The following is a 25,007-nucleotide window of genomic DNA, read 5'->3' on the forward strand; positions in this document are numbered from 1 at the left end:
TCAAGAGCTTCATTTCCTTAATAAACGAAATTAATGTTTCTTGTTCTTGCTGCCGGTCCAAGTGAACACTTTCTTTTTGTTATCCTACGCATTGTATACACGATTGGTAATGCTCTCGAAATGTATTGGCTGTGGTTAGGAGCAGCTTTAGTTCAGCGAACAAGACCATGGAAACAATGCCTGGAAATGCCATATAGCGTTCTCTACCATCTTCAGTCGCAATAGCTAGCGCTTTGAGACGCTTGACACGGATGTCGCGTCGCATCACAACAATTTGCTGATGAATTGAGATGGCACGCTGTTCTAGCCAAGAATGAAACATTTTTACGCCTTAATAAGAAGCCTATATAGCAATCGCGCATAGTTTATTGAAGAAAGATATGCTGAACTCAGTTGTACATTGCTATGAGAACCTAACCGCTGCGAATGGAGCCTGCGTTCAGTAACACTTTTGTGGCGTGCGAACTGTTTAGACGCTGTGTTTCTGTGGTATCAAGCGGGACAAAACTCCGATCTGTTGGGCCGCCATGTTCAGTTAATGATCTTGGTGGCATCCAAAGGTGCACCATGTCACACAGCAGCTGCAAGTCGTCCGCAATAAGACGTCAACACCACTATATAAAAAACAGGGTACAGTGCCTTCCATCCCGCAAGAATCTGACAAGTTCTTGACACTGCGCCTTGTCAGCTGCCTAGCTAGAAGGCCCCTCAACTGCGCAATTAGTAGTGAACCCGAACAATGGACTTCCAAAACGACCACTCCAGAATGTAAACAGAGGGTTCGTCATCATACGGCACTGTGTCGCTGATGGCTAATCGCAATAACGTCGACAGCCATCGTGAGAGTATGTATGTATGTTGTATGTATGTATGTATGTATGTATGTATGTTGTATGTATGTATGTATGTATTTGTATGTATGATGTATGTATGTATGTATGTATGTATGTATGTATGTATGTATGTTATGTATTATGTACGTACGTACGTATGCCCGACCGACTGACTGACTGATTGACTCACTGTTTCTCTTTATAAACTTAAACTCTACATACTTCAATCAAAAGAGTTCTGCGCGAGACAGAAAATATATAGAATCTCCCTCATCCATAAGTTCCAGACATTGCAACCAATATGCATAAATGTTTTAAAGGGAGCTTTAGAATCGATTCGCTATGCTAAACTTCAAATTATAGGCAACAGAGCTTTGTTGTTTTTCATGAGTTGCTTAGCTTCTTTTTTCGTATTCTTTCTCTTATTATTGAGTTGACGATAATATCCCAACTTGCCTTTTCTTTCATTCTTTCATTTCGTTCTTTCATTTTATATTTATCCCCCTTTTCTTTTGCTATTTTTCCAAGAGCATCATTTTTCTGCCGCCCCTTTTCTTCGCTCTTTCAGAGAGACGATAGTTCACTGACCTCCAGTGCAGCAGATATACCCCCTTCATCCCCGTCATCCAGGCCCCTTCCACGAAAAATGGAACCTACATGACGCGTGAACCGGCTGACACAGGGCGCTGACTCAGATTCCTCCACCGATGTTCAATAGCGCATAATCTTGTTTTCAATTCTACACCCTCACCGCAACACACCCTTTCTTGTTCCCTCGCCCACCTGCTTGCCCTCGCTCCCCTTTAGTCCACTTGTCGAAACATTGGCTCCGCTTTCACCTTGTTTTCTTGTTGCTCATTGTTTCTATTTATTAAGGCTCATACCCGTTATGGGAAATTTGCCATGAAATCGGATTAGTTGGATTATTCGCCAAATGTGTGAGTTTATTTTGGGCCCTTGGCCTGACGCAAACAACACAGCCTTGATTACAAGAGCAGCTATACGATACGTCAAGCCACTGGGCTAGAGGTATCGCTTTAGAGATGCCGCAACGTAATGGACTTGTAAATGTGCACTTCCTTTTCATCGTGAGCCCTCATCATTCCTTTTCGTCAGCGCAGAGTAGGAGGCAGAGAAAGCTATATGTGATGATGATGATGATTACTGCCTCACACGTTGGCTCGTACCCACACTGGGGGATTGGCCAAGAATTCGCTGCTGAACTTTTAAGTAATATTTTGATGATTTACATATGCAAAAAGAAAGGCAAAACATATGGAAAAAGAAGAGAAAACAAATCAATACAAAAGTAATCATTTAAAATTGGATTCGTTTAGTTGATTGCATGTAAGCCCAAACGGCATCAAAGACATCCCTGTGGCTGAAGCCCAGAACTGACGCACCGAACGTTAGTATTATTTCTGATGTTAAGATTAGCCCTAGTTTAGCCAGTGGAATTTCTAGAAGCATTTTTCTTAATACTGTATAGCGGCGACATAGAAACAAATGGTGATCTAGGGATTCTGTTTCATAGCAAAATTGACACAGGGGAGATATCGCCAGACCCAGTCCTGTGTACATATAGATTTAAGGGGGGGGGGGGGGGGACACGGCAGCGCAATCTGGTGATCACCACTTCGATTGTCTTGATTGACACCACTGAATTTTCCACGGTAACTTGAGATGCTGAAATTCAACCCATGGTGTTTTTGATAATATGGCATCTCTACGGATTGAATATTTTCGATATCTAATCGCTGTTATGTGCGCAACTACAGGAAGAACCGATATTATTGGTCCACTCAGGGATGCTCGCGCTAATGAGTCTGCCATTTCGTTTAAACGCAACCCACAGTGGCCTGGTACCCCTAATAGTTTTACAAAATTTAACTGTGGAGGAACTAATGCTAAAAACGTCTTTAGAGCTGGTGAATTGGATGAAGCTGTAAGCGAAGAACAGACGGAAAGCGAATCTGCTATAATAACCGCACTGATTTCGTGCAACGGGAGTTTCCGCAGTGCTAAAATAATTGCCAAAAGTTCGGCTTCAAAAACGGGAGTATAATCTGGTAGTCTGAAAGAAAATGACCAGCCAAGCGAAAGCGAGAAAATGCCTACGCCCGCCTTATCATTGTTCACTGGAGCGTCTGTGGCTATTATGTTATTCGATAATGCATGCGCGAGGTAATCTTGCAACCGGTTATTTAAGAACCTAACTGATGGGAGCTTAGGGTTTCTGGGGAAAATGTCATCGAATTCAATCGCAATATTCCGATTTGATTCAGTTGATACAATTACCTCTCGAATTTTCACATATAAACTATCTAATTGCTTTCGAACAAATACGATCTGTGGAGTGTGAAAACGAGGCCAATGAGCTAAGGAGTCTGGATCATCAATGAACGCGTATACAGATCGTCTAAGCGGAATGCTGTAAAATTTTAGAAATGTCTGGATCGTTAACATACGAAATCTGCAGGGCAATGTTGGTATATATAGGCGCGCTTCTTGATAGATAACATTATTAGCAACAAACCTGGGGAGTCCCAGACACAGGCGCAGGGCTTCACGCTCCAAAAGAACCAGAGGCTTAGTTTTGTACGCGGGGCCGCCTGAGAAGAATACACACCCGAATTCCAATATTGAGCACATATAAATTTTGTATATCATTAGCAGAGAATCCCTACGTAACCCATATTGACGGTTGCTTAGTCTGCGAAGTAGACCTAAATAAAGCATGTTGTGCCTTAGATGCTACATTTTCTATGTGTGGACTCCAGTTGAGTTACTCATCATAGATGATTCCCAAATATTTTAGGTCGCACCAACGTCGTTGTTTTTCTGTAAAAATAAACTTCTGTTTCTCTGTAGTCAAATATAAAAAAATCACTAATGCGATATTTTTCAGCTCACGTTTCCGTCTTCAATGCACAAAGATAAAATGAAATCTATAATAAAACACAGTTTTACGTAAGGTCCTGTCGAACTGTTTTCTTTCTTTCTTATTTTTTTCTTTCTTGCACGTGACGCAGCGCCGTGGCCCTTTACTAACTCCATCGCTCTTCGACTTTCGCTCACCGTGAAAAGCCAAAGACGAAGAAGAAAACAATCGCCCGTCCCAATTTTTTCATTTGAAGGTAAGTGCAATGACTGTCTCTGTTTATCCCATTTTCTGCACCACACAGCATATAATGTGCAACATTACATTAGCCTTTTTTTAACATGACAGCGCAGAGCTCGATGTGCATTCGATTAGATCAAACAGACGTATCACGAATTCAGTGGCCACCGACGTACGCTTCGATGGTTCTTAGTTCTCCCTTGACCGTCATCGCCTCGGGACTTACTATGAAGGTCGTCGTTGTTGCCCTGGATACCGATACTTGAACACGATTCCTTTTTATTATTTTTTTTATTTTACTGCTGTTTCGCAAGGCTTCTTAGATGGTGGCCGCATGAGAAGCGAAGCGCTTGGTTGAACTGCCCCGTAAAGCAGTGGCAATACGCAGGTGCTTCCATTTGCGGCCTATATACGAGGAGCCTTATTTCAACACTAGTTCAACTCGAAGTGAGTTGCCGTAAGGTGCTCATTTGAACTGACTGTACGCAAGTGGCCAACATGCATTCAATTATTGCTCCTTTTGATACACTGCTGATCTTTGTATATGCTCGTTGTGACGTTTCCCGGTCATGAGTGGCCCTTTTTCATTATTTGCATTTGAGCAGCTAGCAATGAATTGAATTGACAGGATAGCAAGTGCCACAGCTCGAAAGACGTGATACCAAGATGATTATAAGTAGCTGTTGTTAGCGCCTTCACTGGCGGCTAGTTAAGCTTTTTTTTTACTGCTACCAATTTTGACCAGCTGAAATTGAAAACACAAAATTGTTGCTTCCACAAAGAGTTCTGTTAACTAACGCTAACACCCACAATATTTAGAACGGAAATTGAATACAGTGGGCGGTGTGGGGTGGTAACGTTAGCTGTTTTTTCCAGCTATTTAAAATGAATATCAATGCAAAGTACGCCATCTGAAGTAGTAATTCATAACTTGGAAAGCAAGATTTTTCAATAGGCACTTCCAATGCAAGTAATTTCTGGTCCGTTACGCGCGACCTGGAGTTAGTCACACAGCAGAGCCAATATCAGAATTGTTAAAATATTTCCATATGTAAACGACTACCACATCGTTATCGAATTTGAAACCCAGATGGTGCAAGAAGAGGCGTTCGAAGCAATAACCGCACTTTATCGTTATCTTTCCACGTACACTGTTGCAAGAGGTGCCTGCTGAATATGAATTGGGTTTTAGACCTCGAGCTCTGTATTCAGAAGTCATCTTGGAAATATAAACCAAACACTAAAAACTGACTCTGCCCTGCGGTTGAGCACACTCACAATAAAAAATGTAATCGCGCAATCGTGCCTTCACGACTCATTAAGTCGTGCTCAAACATAGTCGAAACAGGTTTCAGAGAACAGGTTGACCGCCTGATCACTCCAGGCTACCCTAGCGCGTCTTTTCTTCTGTTTCGGAGAATGTCCCCAGAAAAGTGATAAACGAACGATGTGGCAACAGAGGATTCCAAATCCATCAGCAGAGACAACTGCGCTAGAAGGTGGCCGTTCTACCTATATTCATTACATGTCCTGTCCTGGGTGTCCAGGTACGTCTACAGTATCCACGGTGGCTTGAACAAAGTGGTTAATATATAAACTTACCCAGTCTTTTCATGGCCCCTACTGGACTTATGCAAAGCAACGTGCCAGGACGGCATTCCACCACGTGGCCGCTAAATTAGGCTCAGACAGTCACATGCATATGCGCGGAAGGCATTACGTATGGAAGATCCTGCTTTCGTGCAGCAAATGCCGTGTAAGCTAGTGGCCGCAGGCGAAACTTGGTGGCTCGTAACTGCAGGCGGGAAAGGCGAAATTACAACAGCAAAAAGTGAGGTAGCCGCGATTGCGCCATGTCTGGACATGTGCCATCGATTGTTCTCGCCCATAAATATTATTTAAACATCACTCGTGCCCTCTGGTGTGACATAGTAGAATGAATGGCTCCCTGCAGTGTAATTACTGCTTCCATCTATCCTTGTTTCGGTTCGTGATCTAAGTGCGTTCAGATTTTTCCTCAAGCATGCCACTCCTCCTTTTACAAAGCTATACGAGTGAAAACAAAAATTTAGTGTGGAGTTACAAATATGGCCGGATGTGCTCTATCTTCGCAGCCAAACGATGGCGGCTCCGGACGAAATGGCGCCTAGTCATTTAAGCAAACGGACCCTAGATCTCGGCCGCGTCAGCCCCGAGCGCCTCAGGCAGCGTGCGAGCTCTGTTCCGCATCATGCCGAAGACCGCTTGGGCCCCTTGCTCTCGTCACCGATGAGACAGACCGTGCTGGAACATTCGCCAGCCATGGCTCAGGCAGATGATGCCATGGACTTCTACCTCGGTGCCCTGGGCGCGGGACCTTATCAGAACGCCTTCATGTTCTTCGGTATTGTCGCCATGTTCACTCAGGTACAGCTCGACCTAGAAGACTGCGTGTGTAATACGCGCTCTCTGATAGCCGTGATTGCATGGACGTGACAACAGAACGCGGCATGAAATTTAACATGTGGTATTTGCGCAAATTGAAGCATTGAGCGTTGAAGGGCCATAGTATTTAATGATACGATTTGTTAGGTAATACTTATTACACATCTATTTAAACGCGCATTTCTTATTAGGCAAGGATTAGGTGTCAGCACATGCCAGGCAGTGAAAATGAGATAAACGTTGGAGAGTATTAGCACCAACACCGCGCAAATTTTGTACCAGCTCTCGTGACGTAACGGGGCCCATTTATTGTATGAAAATCGTAGTCTAACGCTGACGCAGGAAATTTTTGCTGCATTCTAACACCAAAGAAATTGCATTTCAATGAATTTTGTTCATTTTTCTCCGTATAGGAAAATCGCTGGTGTTGCTTCTTTACAGCTTTGTCTTTGTCTTTGATGATGAGGACGATGATGCTAGGAACCCCGGCACGGGAGTAAGCACATGCCACAGAGATCGCGTTTTTTCTTTCTTTTCTGCGCTGCTTTACTATTTAATACTTTCATGCGCTAAAATTACTCAAATATAATATTCGCTTAATTGCTTTTTTTTTCTTTTTGGCTACAACAGTATCGTTATAGACATCTCATTGCAGTCTATTCCACAAATACATCTTCATTTCGCCGGCGGTTCTCAACTAAGGCCGTAGACCAAGCTGAAACATGCTACCGTGTATTGCTGGATGGGTGCTGTCATATCATAGTAAAACTTTACCCAACGCTTTAAGCACCATTAGGCGCTTTTCACATCTGGCCTCCTCGCCTTCGTTCCGAACCGGTAACTTACCTGTCCATCCCTGACTGATCGTCTAGCACATATATGCTAGGTTCTTGTCTGCTACTGCAGCGCCGCGAAACGGCGCTACCGTGCGCAATGCGAAGAGCGCATGCACGAGGAAAATTCATGTGGTTCCCCCGTGAATGCGCTCTTTTCATTGCGCATGGAAGCGCCGTCTCGCGGCGCTTCCGCTGTAGTCGCTGTAGTTGCTGTAGTTGCTGTAGTCGCTGCGATTCGGAGGGCGTGATACGGCGGATGAGCGTTTCTTTTAGCGTTGCATATGCTTTTTCATCAGGCGGGTCGAGTAAAACATCCAGTATTTCACTGGCTATGGGTGGCGGTTGACTGCTTACGACGTAGTGGTATTTGGTAAGGTCTGCTGTGATGCGTCGAGCCGCGAACTGCTCTTCTACTTGAATAAAGCAGAGTGCGGGGTCCGCGGTCCAAAAGGGGGGCAGCTTACCGTCGACTGAAGAGACTGTCGGCGTAGCGTCCGTCGTGGACGTCGAAGTCAGTCGTGGAGTCCGTCGTCGACGCCGAAGTAATAGCGACGTTGATGCTCAACCCCGGTGGCTGCACCACTATTCCGGGTCACCAATGTTGGGACGCGCTGCTGGGCTGAGCCAAGCGAGTATAAGCAACACGCATCCCAAACAACAACTTAACGTTTATTCTCTCCGAATCTCACGAAGAAAAGTCATGTGGTTCCTCGTGAATGCGCTCTTGGCATTGTGCACGGAAGCGCCGTTTCGCGGCGCTACACTACGTACCATTCCGTAATACTACCAGGGATGCAGTGGTACCGCAATCCAAAATACTCGACCATACGACATACCCACCGCGGTGGTTTAGCGACTACGGCGCTGTGCTGTGGAGTGCCACGGCGAGGGTTCGATCCTGGGCGCGGAGACTGCATTCCGATGGAATGGAATGCAATGAGGCTCCTGTACCGAGCATCAGTTGCATACTATATAGTTTTAGCTTGACCGCGAACTTCCTAATCGTTGCCGATTACCGAGTTCCCAGAGCCATGGACGGCAGTGGCAACGCCGGTGGTGACATCGTGTGGCGTTTTTGCCCAACTAAAATGGCTGGAAAATTCATTTGTCGCGTCATTGTAATCATCGAAAAAGAAAACGTCGTAAAGGAACAGCACTTGAACGACTATGTCGCTATTAGCGCTTTGCACCACCAGTACAATTGAATATTATAGCGTACGGTGGTATTAGTTGAAGCAATCCTATGGCGGCGTGCAAGTAGAAGTAGAAACTACACAAGGGGCATCTGCACCCTTCACAGAAGCTTCCGGGCGATGAGCTACCTCAAAACAAAACTCCAGAAGTTCACCCACCCAACGGGCTATCTTTCCCTTGAGTTCGGCCATCATCAATATGTACGTTAGTGCTTCGTCATATCTGTGTATAGCTTGAACTTTGCACCTTCCAAATATGAACAGAAATAGCGGACGATTTTTAAAACGGCGAGAGCTTCTTTTTCTGTCGTGGTATATTTCAATTCAGTTTTGTTGAATGTGTAGCTGTAGTATCCAACTACACGGAGCTGTTGGTTTGGTGGTCGTGATGAGTCTCTGGTGATATAAGACTGTTTCTGTTCCATAGTGCGATGCATCGGTGTTCAATTCGAAGGGCAGCGCAAAGTCTGATAAGCACAAGATATGATCAGAAGAAATGATTCGGACCAGTTCTCGGTAAGTGTCATCACATTCTTCTTTCCAATAAAACGGAACATCCTTCTGCATCAACCTTGTCAGGCAGCGACTTTTCAGGGCATAATCTTGAATGAACGCTCTGAAATGGCCCGCCAAGCCTAGAAACACACGAACTGATTGCACATCGCACTGCTTCTCTAGTTTTGCAATGCGAGCTACCGATTATTATTTCGTGTTCTTCGTTGTTCCGTCCAAAACTCTGCCAAGAAATGTCACCTTAGTTTTGAAGAACTCACTTTTCTTGAAATTAACTTTTAGCTTAGCATGAGACAACACTGCCAGAATATGAGCCAGGTGTTCTTCATGCAACGTTTCACTTTTAGAATATATGATAGTGGCGTCTACGTAAACATTGCAGAAGAGTCCAATGATGGATTCAAAACTGTGTTCATCATCTTTTGAAACTAACTAGGTGAGTTTTTCCATCCAAAAGGAAGGCGATTGTATTCGTATATGCCAAATGAATTCGTAAATGCGGTGTATGGCTTTTTGTGCTCTTGTAGTGGCACCTGCCAAAAGCCCTTACACAGGTCTATGCGAGGAAAAGCAGGTACGCGCTCCGGTTTCATCGATGATGTCGTCTATCCTCGGCACTGGAAAAGGAATCAACAGGGTTTGGTTATTTACTGCTCTGTAATCCGTAAATAGCCGCCAGCTGCCGTCTTCCTTTGGAGCAATGGTGATAGGTGAAAGGGCTATCAGAGACATCAAACAATACATTAGCATGTATCCTACATTCCCGGTGTTTGGAAATGCTCTCTGGAAGCGGCAGTAGCTCACCACAACCGCTCGTATACAACCGGACTGGGATGCACTCCTCTATTCGCTGCAACTGGAAACCACCTTATCTGCCTGCGGATTTCAGCCTTGGCATTCACAAGAACATAAAGCTCACAGAAGCAGCCAGAACTGAAGATAGTACATCAAGGTATCGTGAAAGACTAAAGAGAAACTTCGACAAGAGGCAAAATACAACGTTGCCAACACTCGACGTCGGTGACTTCGTGCTGGTAAAAGAGGGCCAAGCCGGGACGCGTCCTATAACGGGCCATTTCGTGTGATGAAGATGGAAAGTTAACAAGGACACTTAAAGACCATATGGTACATTGGCCCCAATGACACCATGGAATCCGCTGCTATACGAAATATATTCAAGTATCATCCCAGGAGGAATGCAAACAATGCTGGGCGAAATGAAGCAATCCTATGGCGGCCTGCAAATAGGAGAAGTTGAAACAAGACAAGGGGCAGGAGGTGGGAACAGAATAAAGAAGAAGTGTGATATAGAACAAAATGGAGTCTGTGTTGCGCGGCTACTAAGTGTAGTTTTATTACATTAGTTTTTGGTAATTTCTGTTTAGACGTTGCGTCGATGTAGCTATCGGAGTTGTTGCCGTATCGGAACTGTAAGGGAACGCGGCTTTCAGCACGCGTAAAGATGTCTGCGAACAAACTAAAAACACTCTGTTAAAGGGAAGGGAAACAGAAAATTTACTTCACTGCTGGTTTAAATAAAAGTTTGTTCCTCCTCCTCCTCCTTCACCTCTAAGAGTAAGCTCAGCTTCAAACCACACTCTTACCGCGAGAAGAGGTTCGGTAAGCCAGAAAATACGCAAACAACAAATAGTGGGTTGCGACACCACCTTCGATTTCTTGCGCCGGCTCGCGGTGACGTCATGGATGTTAACGCGTCTGCAAGGGCCTAATGTACTGCGCTGCCTTCTTAAAGAGCCAAAGAATTCCCATGGCGCCTTGGGAATCCTTTTACTCAGCCAACACTTGCACAAAATAAGGGGAAAAAAGACTTTGAAATCTGAGACGTCATGATGACGTAGAGGTGCGGAGGTTACGGCAAGAATGTCAAGAAATTTAACTTTTACCTCAATTTCATCTTGTCATAATCCACCTATTATCCGAGAATTATCGAAAATAAGGGTTTAAAGAATACACAATTAGGTAGTATGAACTGATCCAGTGTTTCTCTTTAGCGCTCCTGTAATAAGGAAGCCCCGGGTGTCAAAATAGATCCTGACACCTCAACTACGACGTCCTTTATTTAACCAACTGTCGACTTCTGGGACGTTGCGCCCGACAATTTATTTATTTAACCCGACGTAGCAGCAGAAAAAAAGAGGCTGCGTGACTTCACGCGCACCTTCCGACTTGCCCTTCCTTTACGCTTGACCACGCGCACGAATTTAGGACAGGTGTATGACGCACAAAGTTATTGTTCCATAAAGTGTGATGCACAATGTTAATGGTGTGGAACAGGGCATCGAAAGGAGGCCGCAAGAATCACTTCTTTAAAGCTGCGGGAAGTCTTAAGGAACAGAATCTTTTGCCCTCTAACACTTCGCCGTTCTTTTTGTTAGGATTACATGTGTTGGGAGTTATACTTTGTAACTTTGGATCATAATTATAATGGCGCTTTTCTTCGGTAACATCGAGCACAGCAAGACATTTAATGCTCGTAGTGTTACATTGAGAGGTGAGTGAGCGAATAACAACTTTTCCAAATACGAATCGAATACAAATAGTAATATCGAATACAAGCGCGAGGTCGTGGGATGAAATACTGGCCATGGCGGCCGCGTTTCGATGGGGGCGAAATACAGAAAACACCCATGTACTCAGATTTAGGTGAACGTTAAAGAACCCCTGGCGGGCCGAAATTAATCCGTAGTCCCCCACTGCGGCGTGCCTGATAATCAGATAACACACATAACGGTGTGCCTGATAATCAGATAACCCCACATTTTTTTAATGGAATACCGAATTGTCAAGTGTAGATGCATACCCAGGAGTATCATATAGCTCGAACCAAAGATTTTAATAAAACCGGAAACCGCATCTGGATGAAGCTGACATATATTTGGCCGACCTGTGGCGTTGTAAAAGTAATTTTTTTTATTTTCTGCCTAATTAACTAAGATAGATACGAAAACATTTTATCATTCACCTCAGGGTCAAGTGCGTTTCGTTACGTCCTGGAGGGGGCTCAGAAAAACATCGATCCAGTTTATAGTGGCAACATACCTCATGCGGGGTGCTTTTTCTGCATTTGAAGAAAGCCCGCGGAATATGAAAAAAAAAAACGAACGCCTGTCTCTGCTGATGCGCTATTAGAGAGCCTTCTTATACGCATGCTTACGACAGCGCTTGAGTGCGTGTGCATATCCCAAGCTTGCTCTCAAGCGGGTTCAAAGTTGAGCGAACGAAACGAACGCGTCCTTCGCGTATTTGCCCGACCGGGAAATTCCCAGAGAAAAATCTGGGGAATCTTGCTAGGAACTTTTCCTTCCTTTGCCGCATGACTTTTGCCTGAAGGTAATGAGATATCGTCATGCAAGTACGTGTCCATTTGTACGCAGTGCTTTTACATTTGGGCCTCGAAGGGGTAAAAATGTCAGTCGCATTCCATTAGGACGGCCCTCATAGACGATGCTGCACTTCACGGTGGAAAACTACTAGCACGACGCAGCATGGGAGCTTCGAACTGGGCCTACATGTTGAGCATTTCAAGGCTTGCTGTGTAATGCGCCCTCGAGCTTGTCGATGAAGCAAGCATTCTAGACCACCGTGCGAGAGGTTGAGCTAGTCGATGATGACTATAAACCGGATGTTTAAGCAGTAAACATGGTGTGTTACGCGCCTATAACAGGCACTAAAGCTGTCACTAAAGAGGAAGCTTTAGCTCGGAATCAACTTCGATGGCAACTATTCAAGTCCATGTAATACACAGAAATACTTTTCGGAGATAACCACTGGGCCAATTTTAATTAAATTTGTTGCATTTTAGAGAGAAAATTATATTATAGAGACTTCTGCAAGCCGAATTTTGATTTAGTGCATGAATATTCAAATAAAATATTTAAAAATTGGCAAGTTTGAAAAAATTAGAATTACGATGTTTATGAATTCGTAGCTGGGCACCTAGGACAGATATAGCATTGCTGTTTAAACTGCATCCAATAAAGCATCCAAAGCGTGCAAATTTTATGTCAATTTATAGCTTATCTGAGTTTGTTACATTGTTCATTAGGCTTTTGCAAACGTTCTACTCCCAAATTAGTGGTCTATTAGGGAGTCATCCTTAAATTATATAAATTTCTCTGTTTTGGATGGACTACTAGGTGAAATTTGCAGAATTTTGGTGTAATATTTAATGCTGAGCTAGAGTTCTAAACTTGACTTTCGTTTTCTGAAAATTTGCGATTTTTGTAAATTTTTATTAAATACACTTACGACCTATATCAAACATTCGCAACAAACGGTCACTAGAGTTGTCATTTTCCTTTAAATGCAACAAACATCATCTAATTTGTAGCGGCGTCGCCGATAAAAACAATTTCTCCTTTCCCATGTAATTAGATAGGAGGCACTGAGCTAAAGCTTCCTCTTGACGGTAGGCCTTTGTATCACTACCTGACGATTTCTAAATTCTTTCGCAGAGTGAGGTCATTCCTAAGTGCGAGATCGGCCAGTCAATGAGGACAGACTCACTCCGGCAGTACTGATTTAGAAACATGGCAGCGCTACCTTATTTCAGAAACTGCCCGAGAGAACGCAGCCCATGCTGTAGGCCTTACTGTTTGTGGACCTACGCGAAGCCTGCACTCCACGGCTCGCTTGCAGCACTACACTCAGGCAGCAGCAACTAGAGCACTGCACGGGCCGATTTTTTCAGCCTGCGCTGGCCCGGGCCCGACCAAAAGTTTTATGGTGAGACCCGGCCCCGTCCGGGCCCGGAAATATTCTACGCTACCCGCCCGGCCCGGCCCGTCACCTCTTTATTCGGCCCGAGCCCGGCCCGTGACCGCAAAAGACATGTTTTTCAGAGTCGAGACGCGCGAGGATAACGCGCTACACGTTACATGCACACCACCAGAAAGTCCGAGCTCGGCCCGGGCCCGCGTCAAAAAACCCGAGCTCGGCCCGGGCCCGGGTCAAAAAGCACATGCCGTGCCCGAGCCCGGCCCGAGCCCGTGAAAAAAATTGTTGCAGTGGCTTAGCTCGGCTATGCCAGGATATACGTAGCGTTAGCAAAGGTTCAGCTGAAGGTCCGAGTCGCACTGGCGCTTTCGCTGAGTTCACAGTATATTCAGTCGATCGGCGAGCCTTGACGTCATCGACGGCGTTTTGTTGTTGCTGCAGGGGTAGTCGGGCACGTCGCTCAGCCTCCTGGCGACGCCGCTTTGCTAGACGTTCGTCCCTTTGCTCCAGTGTCTCCGCAGCACGTTTGGCCTTCTTCTGTTCATTCCTCCTACGCTCAACCGCTAATTGCCGCTAAATGCCAACCGCTAACTACTTCGGGATCCGATGAGTCAAGCTTCTCCGTTCTTCTGCGCTGTTGAGCAGCATTTGCGCTCTCCTTCTCCATGGCTATACCACACTGGCAAACGCCAGTCAGAAGCGCAGGCGGCTCCAGCGCAGTGTGAGACGGCGACTTGCACAGCGAGCGCGCGCCGGAGCCAGTGCGTCTACCATGGCTACACGTCACTCCTCTGGAATGCCAGACCGCGGCTGTGAGTCGCGCGCGGCGGCGGCGGAGTGCGCGAGAGGTGCCGGCTCCGGTGGCTCCGGTGCGCAAGCCGTGTGACATTACTGATCCTTGCGCATGCGCAGCACGGCTCTTGATGTGCCGCGCGAAACGGGCTTGGCTAGGCCAGTGTAGCTAACGCTACAAAACTGCCCTACCCTACCGGCCCGGCCCGCGGGCCATGCCGGGCCCGAGCTTTCGGGTAAGCCCGAGCCCGTGCAGTGCTCTAGCAGCAACACAAGCGTTGCACAAGTTGTTGGCGCGAGTAACGCTCCAGACTTCACGGCGATCTCGTTTTCTATTAAGGAGACAGATGCAGAAATGCGCCGCGTGTCCGCCGCGTAAATTCACCGTCGCGCAGTGCAATCGACCCGCACTTCTTACTGCGACGTGAAAGGTGAATGCTCGCTTCTTGTAATACGAGTTTTGATTGCAGGAGCTGCACTACTTTCTGCCTGAGGTGGTGGCGGTGCGGCCCAAGTTCTGGTGCAGTGGCGCAAACGCGTCCTTGGGAAAGCAAGACCCATGCCTGGAGCCTGGCACGAATGATAGCTGTACTTCTTGGGAGTTCAACGTGCCCGATAGGAAGGTGTCCATCGTCAGTGAGGTTAGCAAAGCTTGCTGCTAGCCTGGGATTACACGACGATCGCGGTCCCATGAGGTACAGGTGCTTCCCGCGCGCAGACTTTGCCTGAGTTTCAAGCAGCCTTTAGCAACTTCACCTCGTAATGTTCACTAGATTACTCCTGTCGAGGTCGGCTTTTTCATCTCAAACTGGAGGTCGGGCCCTCAATGTCGAAATTACTTAATTGTTCCCCATGAGTCATGAATTACGATGTGCTGTCGAAAATGTGTTATAGTACATCATTTTGTTTCAATGTGCTGCAGACGTTCATGAAGAAAGCAAAGTTACGGTCGGAACATTCTTCCGCATTTGCTATTCAGTCTTCGTAACACAGAGAATTATATTTCGAATCAGTAAACACACTCAGTAAGGGCGCAGTTGTTATTAAAACAATATGAATTACTGGCTTAAGCTATACAACACAATTATTAACTAAATTCTGGGGTCTTACGTGTCAAAACAACGATATGACTAGGAGGCACCCCGTGGTGGAGGACTACTGAAGCATTTTAACCATTGGGTTACGTGTCAAAACTACGATATGACTAGGAGGCACCCCGTAGTAAAGGACTACTGAAGCATTTTTGATCATCTGGGGTTCTTTCACGTGCCTCCAATGCATTTTATTGCGATAGCAATTATATGGACACTCAAAAGGAGATTTCTGCCGTCGGCGTCACCGTCGCCGTCACCGTCGCCGGTCTGCGCATTCCAGAGGAGTGACGTCGTAGCCGTGGTAGACGCACTGGCGCCGGCGCGCGCTCGCTCGCTGTGCAGTCGCCGTCTGACACTGCGCTGGAGACGCTGCGCTCCTGACTGGCGTTTGCCAGTGTGGTATTGACCCTTTTCGCGGCGCTCCCGTGGGCGCTGCCATGTTTGATCACGTGGTGACGCGTCCATTGCTTGCCTCAGCCGCCTCCATTGCCTACGCGTTTACAATACAAACGCGTGACGCCGGTGCGGCGCAGCAAACCTCCGTTTCGACGCACATCGTAGACGGTGACTGTGTGGACGACACTAAGCTTTGGCCACAGCTTTAGAGGACATGTAAGCGCTTTCAGAGCTCATTATGCCTTGTCCAAGCGGCGCGAGCAGCGTATACGGTGCTTGTTCTAAAAGCGGGGCTCGAAATGTATTCCAAGCTGTCCAAACTGTGTGCTCTTCGTTATTTATTTGGCAAACATTTTGAACCAGCGGCTTGTCATGTTTCTGACTCAGTAAAGTTCCTTAGTTCCTCGGTGCGGCCACTATCTGATTGTTTATTTTCAGCGTAATCGCTCGCGAGTGTGCTCTGCTGCGATATATTTGTTCTTGCTGCGCACAAAGCTTGGAATATAAATGTTCTGTACTTTGCGGTAGCTCGTAGCAAAGTGGTATTATCGCTAGTCCCTCGCTTACTCTGTGGACCGTCACGAAACGTTTAACTTCCAATATTTGTGTCTTGTCGGTGTAGTCGCTGTCACTCATGCTTCGGCACATTGATTCAAGTGAGCGCCTATTCACCTATTATTGATACGTTGGCGATAGGGTGGGCGTAGGTTTGCGTGCGAGTAGGGGTGGATGTGTGTAGATAACGTTCGAGAAACTTACTATGCCAGTAAGGGCACTACTTCCTTTTGTAACGAGCAGTATTCACTCTCCAGTGCCGACGTTCTGGAGTTGAAATCCTTTCTTTTGGAGGTTAGCTATATAGCTCAGGCGGACGAATTATGTTTTATTTTTTTTTTATCCTCGAGGAAAGCCGTGCATCGCGAAGGGCGGCAAGATAGGCAGTCCTTATGTAGCAGCGGCGACACAGGTTGATTCCATTCCAAATATGCGAATCACATTTTTGCAGCGAACTGCAGCACACGTCTTCTCTTTATCGTTACACATTTTGCAGCATGAATTGGGCAGAGTGCATTAGCGAACACCCAGTTGCATTTCCGACAGCTGATCGCACAGTAGCAGGGCAGAAGCAGTAATGGTTTCGTATTCGTGCGCATTCGTTGAGGCAACGTATGGCGCGCCGCCGAAAGCGCCATCTCGTTCCTCTAGAGCAAACTGCTCCGCGAAAAGGGTCAATAGCCATGGAGAAGGAGAGCGCAAATGCTGCTCAACAGCGCAGAAGAACGGAGAAGCTTGACTCATCGGATCCCGAAGTAGTTGCCTGGCAATTAGCGGTTGAGCGTAGGAGGAATGAATACATGTGCCACATAATACGTATACCGCGTGTGTGTCATTGGAGCAGCAGTAAGCATGACAATCAAGCTAATCCTTGACAATCTAGGCAACCAGGAAAGCTAAGAATAATCAGCTGAACCTTTGCTAACGCTACGTATATCCTGGCATAGCCGAGCTAAGCCACTGCAACTTTTATATAAATACGCATTTGGTGCCTCAGCCAAACGTCGCCTCCCCTCCCTCCCTCCCGTCCCCCCACGTCCTTTCGCGCTACGGAAGAAGTCGCGTTTGCTCTCCGCCGTGCGTTCGCTTCCCGTGAAACCGCGCGTACCTCGCGCGCTTTCACTCGCACATACAGCATACGGAACCTCGCGGCGACGGGGACGCCCACGGCAGAAAACCGCTTTCAGTGTCCATATAATTGCCACGGCAGCTGGATAAAAAGAAAAGGTGCGGCCCGTTGCGTGGCACCAAAACCGCGTCTCGGGCCTAGTTCTCCTCGCGCCCGCTCTGGCGCCACTACTCGGGTACAGCCGTTCACGGAGAAGCATTTCCACAGCCGCGTTTGTACGCGCGACAGTGACTATAATCACGCCGTAAATAACGCGTTTTATAGTTGCACATTACAGGTTGAATATTAAAGTCGTTATTAGAAGTGCCGATTACGCCGCATATGTGCATGAAATGTCTGCCCTAGGAGTGCCAATCTTTTCTAGAGTGGGCCTCAATGCTCTCCATGAAGGCTGCCCGCTCGACTCACATGAAATGAAAAGACGTGCTCTATTAAGAATAATCGGGAGTGGGTTTACGTGTTTCTTCGAGACGACTTCAAAACGATGGATCGCGTTTATTTACAAGATGATGAATGCGAAGGTATCGCTCAGCGAAAACAGCCCACGGCGCCGCACCCGATCCAGCCCAGCTTCGTTATTCTCTTCAACCGAACTCCGCTCGCACGTTTCAATATTCTCTCTGCGCTTGCAGTGGCACGGCCGTTAGGTAGGTAGGTAGTCGGAAGAATCTTCACCCCGTTTTTATAGGGGCAAGACTGCGGGCCGCTCCCATGTTGGGACGGGAAGGCCATGCCTCACCGCCGCATCGTGGGCCTTCTGGACAGCCCAGAGTTGATCAATTCATTCGTGTCTCTATTTACATAAAAAAGGTGCAGCCTGCTGCGTCACGTCGCCGCTAGTTGGCGAGTGCATCTCGGCTGAGTTGATAGTTGCGGCCGGCTGTTTTTCCTGGGCTCGAAAAAAAAAAGACGTTTCCTGGGCTGCGATTTCTTTTTTTTTTTTCATGTGCGGCGGATAACTGGGAAACACTGTCGGGACCACAGTCGGAAGCACAAGCCAAATGTTGGTGTTCGTTTTATAGTCATTCTCAGTGAAATGTAATGAACATACCAGCGACCTGTCGCTTACCTCTCACTTGCTTCCTTTCCCTGACGACCCTTGGCGAGAAATATTCTTCAGCCACGCTTCCCGACGCTGTAGATTGCAGGGGAATTCGTGGTACTTCACAGTAGCGTCTCTTCTCGCGTTCGAGTTGCACAGCGGCACACAACAGCTTCGCGGCATCACACCGCTAGAAAAAACCGTCTGCCACACACGCGCACACCAGAGAACCGTACTCAAGCACAAGAAACATGAGGCAAGCTGCTGACACGCACGACCACAAAAAAAGCACACGAGAATGCGCACGAAAAAGCTAATCAACACGCATAAATCCTGAGGCAACCACATTGTAGCACGAGCCGGCGTCTGCCTTGCGTACCGTAGCAGTGGCGCCCCCTCCAAAAAGAGTGGCCGCAACTGTCAACTTAGCCGAGATGCGCTCGCCCATTCGCGGCGACGCAGCAGGCCGCACCTTTTAGATGCGAAGCCGCTTATGGCGGGGGCTTTATCCGTCCTTCCCGCGGCATCCCACACCCCCACGGCGCATGCGCGTCCCCTCCTCCTCTCTCTCCTCTCCTGCGCTCCCCCCTTTTCTCTCCTCTAGGAATCCGGAGCGGCGCGCACGACAGGTGGTGCGACAGCTGCATACTCCGCTGGGGGCGCCACGGTAGTTCCGCGGTATGAAAATGACGGAGCGCGCGCGCCTCATTCTCTCTCCTGTGCAGCGCCGCGATGAGCGCTCGGGCCGCTGCCGCGAAACCATCTCCCGCTCAAGCTAACCATCTCCCCACTGCTTCGCATCCACACATGGTTCTCTTTAGCGGGAGATGGAGTAATCTTTTTCACCAATCGTTTCAGCTCAGCTATTGCCGTACAGATAGTTTGCGGGTGTTCAGCTTGCAGTTCCCAATATGTTTCCGATGTAAATGCCGATCGCAAAGTTCCACGCAAGACCATCAAAAAGCTACGACCAGAATCCCGAGACCCGATACATTTTGTACGAAGTTTTCCCAGCAAAAGATGGGGGTGCGTAAACCCTGCTAAGGAAAGCCGGTGTTGCCCTGATGAGGACGAGTCCTTTTGTCGAAACTTTAGCTCAATTTGGAAATTTCCTGCATTGGCCACTGCTCATTCTTTCAAGTTTCCATCTCCCCGTGAAACCTTTATCTTGCGTTTTACGTTTTGTATTTCCTTTCCTAGGTAGGCAGGGCTTCTCTACCTGTTTTACACGGAGGGGTGCTGGCAAGTACTGATGACCTAACAGAATGGTCTGATTCACTTGTGCGAGAGCAAGCTAAGTCACACACAGGAGGAAAGCAAGCGGAAACTAGAAACGTACACGTTAGCAGCGGAAGCACGGCCGCAAATGACACTGAAGACGACGCAACAGATCAAGACTTCACATGGGCTGAAACCCGCATTGTCCAAGCATATCAATCGTACGTGAAAGCAGTGATCAGCACCATGAAGAGCTTGGCCAGCGTCGAATCGTTGGAAATAGCGAAGGAAATTATTCGCTTTGAAACGAAATTGGCCAGGGTGAGATTTTAACACGTACTCCTTTTTGTTGTGCTCTGCGGCACATTTCATGCTTTGCACGCTTAGAAGGGTGTAGCGGGAATGTTTACCGATCTCGCAATGCACGTAGAGACATACACGCAGGTGCATATGATAAGAGCTTCAAGAATACGTAATCTGGGGTTAATAACGTACAGTCTGTTTCACACTTAGAGGAAAACTCGGAGCGCCTTGCAATGTACTCTGAGGTTTCCCCTAAGTGTGAAACAGACTCTACAGGGTTAGCCTGAATTATTCATCGAGTTTCAAAGCACTCTTTATTCCCATGTATGCGACCTAAAAAGACGGCTGATTCATGAAAATATACATACACTCACTAAGTTTCTGGTGCATTCTACAAATGTTTAATGTGTGCGGCCTCAGTGACCCGGCACACATGCAAACGGTAATCCAGTTCCGTCCATACATTCACTAGCATGTTTCCGTCAATGTCCTCTGAGACACACGGTCGCCCCATGCTTTTCCCTTTACGCAGACAACCAGTATCACGAAAGTTGTGAAACCAACGCAAAATGCTCTGGTGACCTGGTGCAGCTTTTCCGTATTGAATGCACATCGAACGCTCGTAACCGACAAACACTTTCAGATATTCTAACGCACAAAAGCTCTTCTCCTGCATTGCCGCCATCTTGTAGAATGTCGTGACAGGCTTGCCATATTGGGGGCGAGGAGTCACGGAGTCGCCATCTGTCGGAAGCGCCTCGCTTGCGTAGTGTGAGGGATAACGCGGCGCGCTCCTCATAGGTTTGGCCTGTCGGCGCTCAATAAAGACACCACGCGGGAGCCCTCCTGGCCATTCCTGTAAGGACTCTCCAAACGAGGGATGTTTTTTACTGTAAAAATAATAATTTGGGGCAAACAGAAAGCGCAGATTAGTTTACAGGCGCTATCTCTTTACCGAATACGCACCGTTAACGCCCATTGCGCGTGGTCGCTGTGATGGAGTTCCCCGAACCAGCTTCGTGCGCGAAAGGTAGGCAGTCGCTGAGAGCTATGTGAAATGTGTGTTTTTTTAGAGTCCTGTCCGTATAACCAAATGGGGCATCTCAGAATGAAGCCTCAATGCAGCGATCGTACGTGTTCACAGCGACCGACTGCGCGTCTGCATGCATGTCCGCGCACAATGTTTCGCTTTCGCTGCGAGCGTGTTTTCGCACCGTGCCGTGAACTTTAGGCCCCATCAGAGCTGTTCAAAAAATAATTTCGTTATAACTAGGGACTTCGACGCTATTTCATCGTGGCGATTGAATAAATTTTTTTCTTTTTTTCTACATTCTTGGACGTTTCATTATCGCTATTTCTCAAGGTGCGTCGCACAGTATGTTTATCAGTCTTCTCAGCGAGGAATTTCCCGCTGCTTCTTTTTGCTAATCCAGTACATTCATTGTTTGGTGCTAACACAAACATTATCATATGCCATACTTTTTTTTAAAAATGTGATTCTTACCATTTACTTTCCATTCTGGTGAACATGCCAGTATATCTAGCATCGGCAAGTTCATAGACCAAATCTTGATGATATTAACCGAGCAGCGCGCGCGGGCGAACTTCTCAGTGCGCGCTTTCTGCTACTCATCGAACATCGCAGCCCCAACGTCATGGCAGAAATCTCCTCGCGGAAGTGCTTGCTAGACACGCGAGTTGTAGCCGATGGCTGCTTGCCGGTTCTAAGTTTCTCAATCCAAGCTACACGCAGCTTCTTGGCCTTCGGGTACATGTGAAGGCTGACAGCGGGATCCGTTGCGTACGCGTCCGGCACTGCGGTACCGAGCAATAGCCTACCATGTCGGACGCCTTCAAAGGCAGCCACTACCTATTATAGTGCTTTCAAATGCTGTCAAGCAGGCACCCGAGGCGGGAAAACATCCCCACATAATCAGAGCTATAGCTCAGGTGCGACTAAACTTTCGTTTTCAGCTTGTTTCGGCGCTTCCGAAGCAGACGGCGCGGCCGCTGTGCCCGCGTGATCCCTCATACGACGTTAAACCGACGGTGGCGCCAGCTTCTCCAGTGGTGGAGCTCGCCCCCAATAGCGCGCACGCTAGCCACGAGGCGGGCTTCTTAAACTTGGTGAGTGTATCTATCTTTTCACGTATCACCCGTCTTTGTACGTCGTATTATAGTTCTAAATAAACAGTGATCTGAAACACGATGAATCATTTAGGCTAACTGTGTACATTGATGCGTGACGCGTAGATATTTCAAACAATTTTCCAATGCTTTGCCCATTAGGAAACATCTTCAAGGTGACAGTTTGTATGCCGCAAGCTGTCTGTAATGATATTTTGCAAGCCACTGACTTCAATGCCAAATGAATTGCTAGCGTGTTTCCCCCTATCTCTGGCACATTATAAGGAAAGATAAGGAATGAAAAAGAGGGAGGTTAACTTGACTTTGCCGAGTTTGCTACCACACACCCGTGTAATTAAGCTTTTAAATTTCTACGAGCTCGAATTTTACCAAAACAAAAGGTCTCAGTATAGTTGATCGTATGGTGACAAGCAAAGCCATAGCGATACCTCTGCTACTGCATTAAGTACCGTCGCAAATTTCGTAGAAATTGTGGGAACAATTAAATGCTTGCCGAACCCGAAATTTCCATTTCAAGGAAGATCGCTGTAACATAGAGACGAACTATTGCACTCTTTGAGCTCCAAATAGGTTTGTTGTTTTCTCGTTGTTAGCTTACAGAAGCTGGAGCAGGTGCCCAACGAAAGACTGCAATCTACACAACATTAAGGCGACTGAACAACAAGTACCTATCGGTAAGAGCCAAGTTAGGCATCTTGTACTTATTACTTGCGTGTAGAGAAACTCAATATAACGCACAAAGATATGGGGACACTCATCGAAAAGTATCAAGCGCTAACTGACCTCCGGGTTTTAGGTAACGATTTAAATGTTCCCGCCTGAATAGAAGACACGCGTCTTTTGGACACGTTGGGCCATCTCTCGGGAAAACGCCAAGTTGGCAGTATTTCGACTACGAGTGACAGGAGGGCACCACCTACCAAGAACATTTGAAACAATAGTAACAACTGTAAAGTTAAACAAGAAATATATATATATATATATATATATATATATATATATATATATATTGTCCTTTAACGCGAGAGCCGACTACAAAGCAGAAGCCAGCCGCCAAGAAAGTTCGCGCATGTTTGAGTTTGAATTTCAGTTGAATTTGAATGTTGCAACCTGATTTCCGCGAACCGAAGTGCCGCGCACTAATAAAGCTTATTGTTGACCTCATATTCAATTATCTTCCTAAAATACAGTTACATGCGAAACTTGTGTGACTGATGAATAGAGTTCAATGCGTTTGCAAACTGAAACAGAACGTCAAACTGTAACCCACCCCGATTCGGGCCTTCAACTGTTTCACATGAAGCGGAAAATTCAAATTAAAAGACAAACAAACAAGAAAATTTAAACCGTTAGGCTTACAAATCTGCAACAAAACGAACTACTAAAATAATACTGTAAGTGATAAAAGAAGGCATGCTTTTGAGATAACCGTCTATGCAGCTCTGAGGCGTCTCCGGATGACGTATTTTTCGTGAAGATAATATGATTACACTCCTTGCTGTTTCAGGTGTCTTTCTCCGCGAACTTACTAAAAAGGAATTTAAGAAAAAAAGGAATAAGAATCGAGGACGACACCAAGATATACATCGCTGAACCCGCATACGTTGAAAATGTATTCACGCTGCTACGCAAAACAAGAAGGTAATTTTTTTTCTTTCTATTTTTATCTTTTTCTTTCTCTTTCTTTTTGCGTTGAGAAATATGCTTCTGTAGTACACCCGATCGTGAAAAGCTCAACGAATGTGCGGTCTGGACGACCTTGGTGTCTACGCAAACATAGAAAGCGTGATAAGTCCGGTGCACGTGATTGATGACCAAGTAATATAAGTGAGTTAGATCAGTTGCCTGTTGTTAGACATGAGCCAGCATTATCCAGGGAGTTTTCTTTTTTTCTTCTTTTTCTTTTTTTTCTTTTTAGCCAATACAGCTTTTTTATATAAAAACGCATTGCCCGCGAGAAACCTGTCGTTTTCGCATACGAGCTCTACGGCGGGGCGCACATAGTTAGCCTAGGGTGCCTCGATGCCCAGCGCCGCCGAACGGCGGCGCTGGCATCGAGGCACCCTAAGTTAGCCGCTGTTTAAATTACTCTGAAAAACGGCATGCTTTGCCAGTCAAGCATGTGGCGCTCTGTACCGGGTCAGGATTTTCCGCGGTATGCTATATCATTCAAACTTCGCCCCACACTTCTTTACGGGGCGTTGCCATCTGACGCGCATTCAGCTGGACACAACCAGTCTCGATATAGCCTGGATTTGTTCTTCAATTTCAGTGATGAATATCTGAAATCACGTGCGAATTTCTGGATTTCTGAAAAATGGGTACGCCATAAATTGCGATGCCTTACTAGTTTTCCATACAAACAACTGCCCTGAAGTTAAGTGTAAAGAAGTTAATTAACACATTTCTGTTAATTAATCTTTTCGGAGTAACTTAAGCAGCGGCAAAGTATTTCCGCCTCGCCGTAGAGCTCATATGCGAAGGCGACAGGTGTCTCAGGGTAATAGCTTTTTTTCTAAAAAATCTGTATTGTGTAAAAAAAAAAAAAAAAAAAAGACACCCTGTATGTTTTATTTGAAGTAGTAGGATTCGCTGGAAAAAAAACAAATATCCTTTGACTTTAAGAGAAAGACTGAGCTCGGGGCTACTATCTGAATGCATGGGAATGGAGAA

General features: G+C 46.5%; 1 protein-coding gene across 10 annotated transcripts in view; it reads left to right on the plus strand.

Annotated features, from left to right (window-relative positions):
- The window catches only part of LOC119446384 (endothelin-converting enzyme 1-like), a 64,661-nt gene that overhangs the window by 15,156 nt on the left and 24,498 nt on the right, over positions 1-25,007 (plus strand). For 6 of the 10 annotated variants that reach the window (XR_007466138.1, XR_007466141.1, XR_007466140.1 and 3 more), the window contains exons 4-6: positions 19,866-20,204; positions 22,928-23,008; positions 23,842-23,975. Coding sequence is in view for 6 of the 10 variants with exons in the window: in XM_037710805.2 (XP_037566733.2) it covers positions 19,866-20,204; positions 22,928-23,008; positions 23,842-23,975 (554 nt within the window). In the remaining 4 variants the exon portion in view is untranslated. Of the gene's footprint in view, positions 1-19,865; positions 20,205-22,160; positions 22,314-22,927; positions 23,009-23,841; positions 23,976-25,007 lie in introns of all 10 variants that reach the window. The other 4 variants (XM_049664111.1, XM_037710807.2, XM_049664113.1 and 1 more) reach the window with 3 other exon arrangements.

The sequence above is a fragment of the Dermacentor silvarum genome, chromosome 3 (genome assembly GCF_013339745.2).
Source record: "Dermacentor silvarum isolate Dsil-2018 chromosome 3, BIME_Dsil_1.4, whole genome shotgun sequence".
Classification (NCBI taxonomy): domain Eukaryota; kingdom Metazoa; phylum Arthropoda; class Arachnida; order Ixodida; family Ixodidae; genus Dermacentor; species Dermacentor silvarum.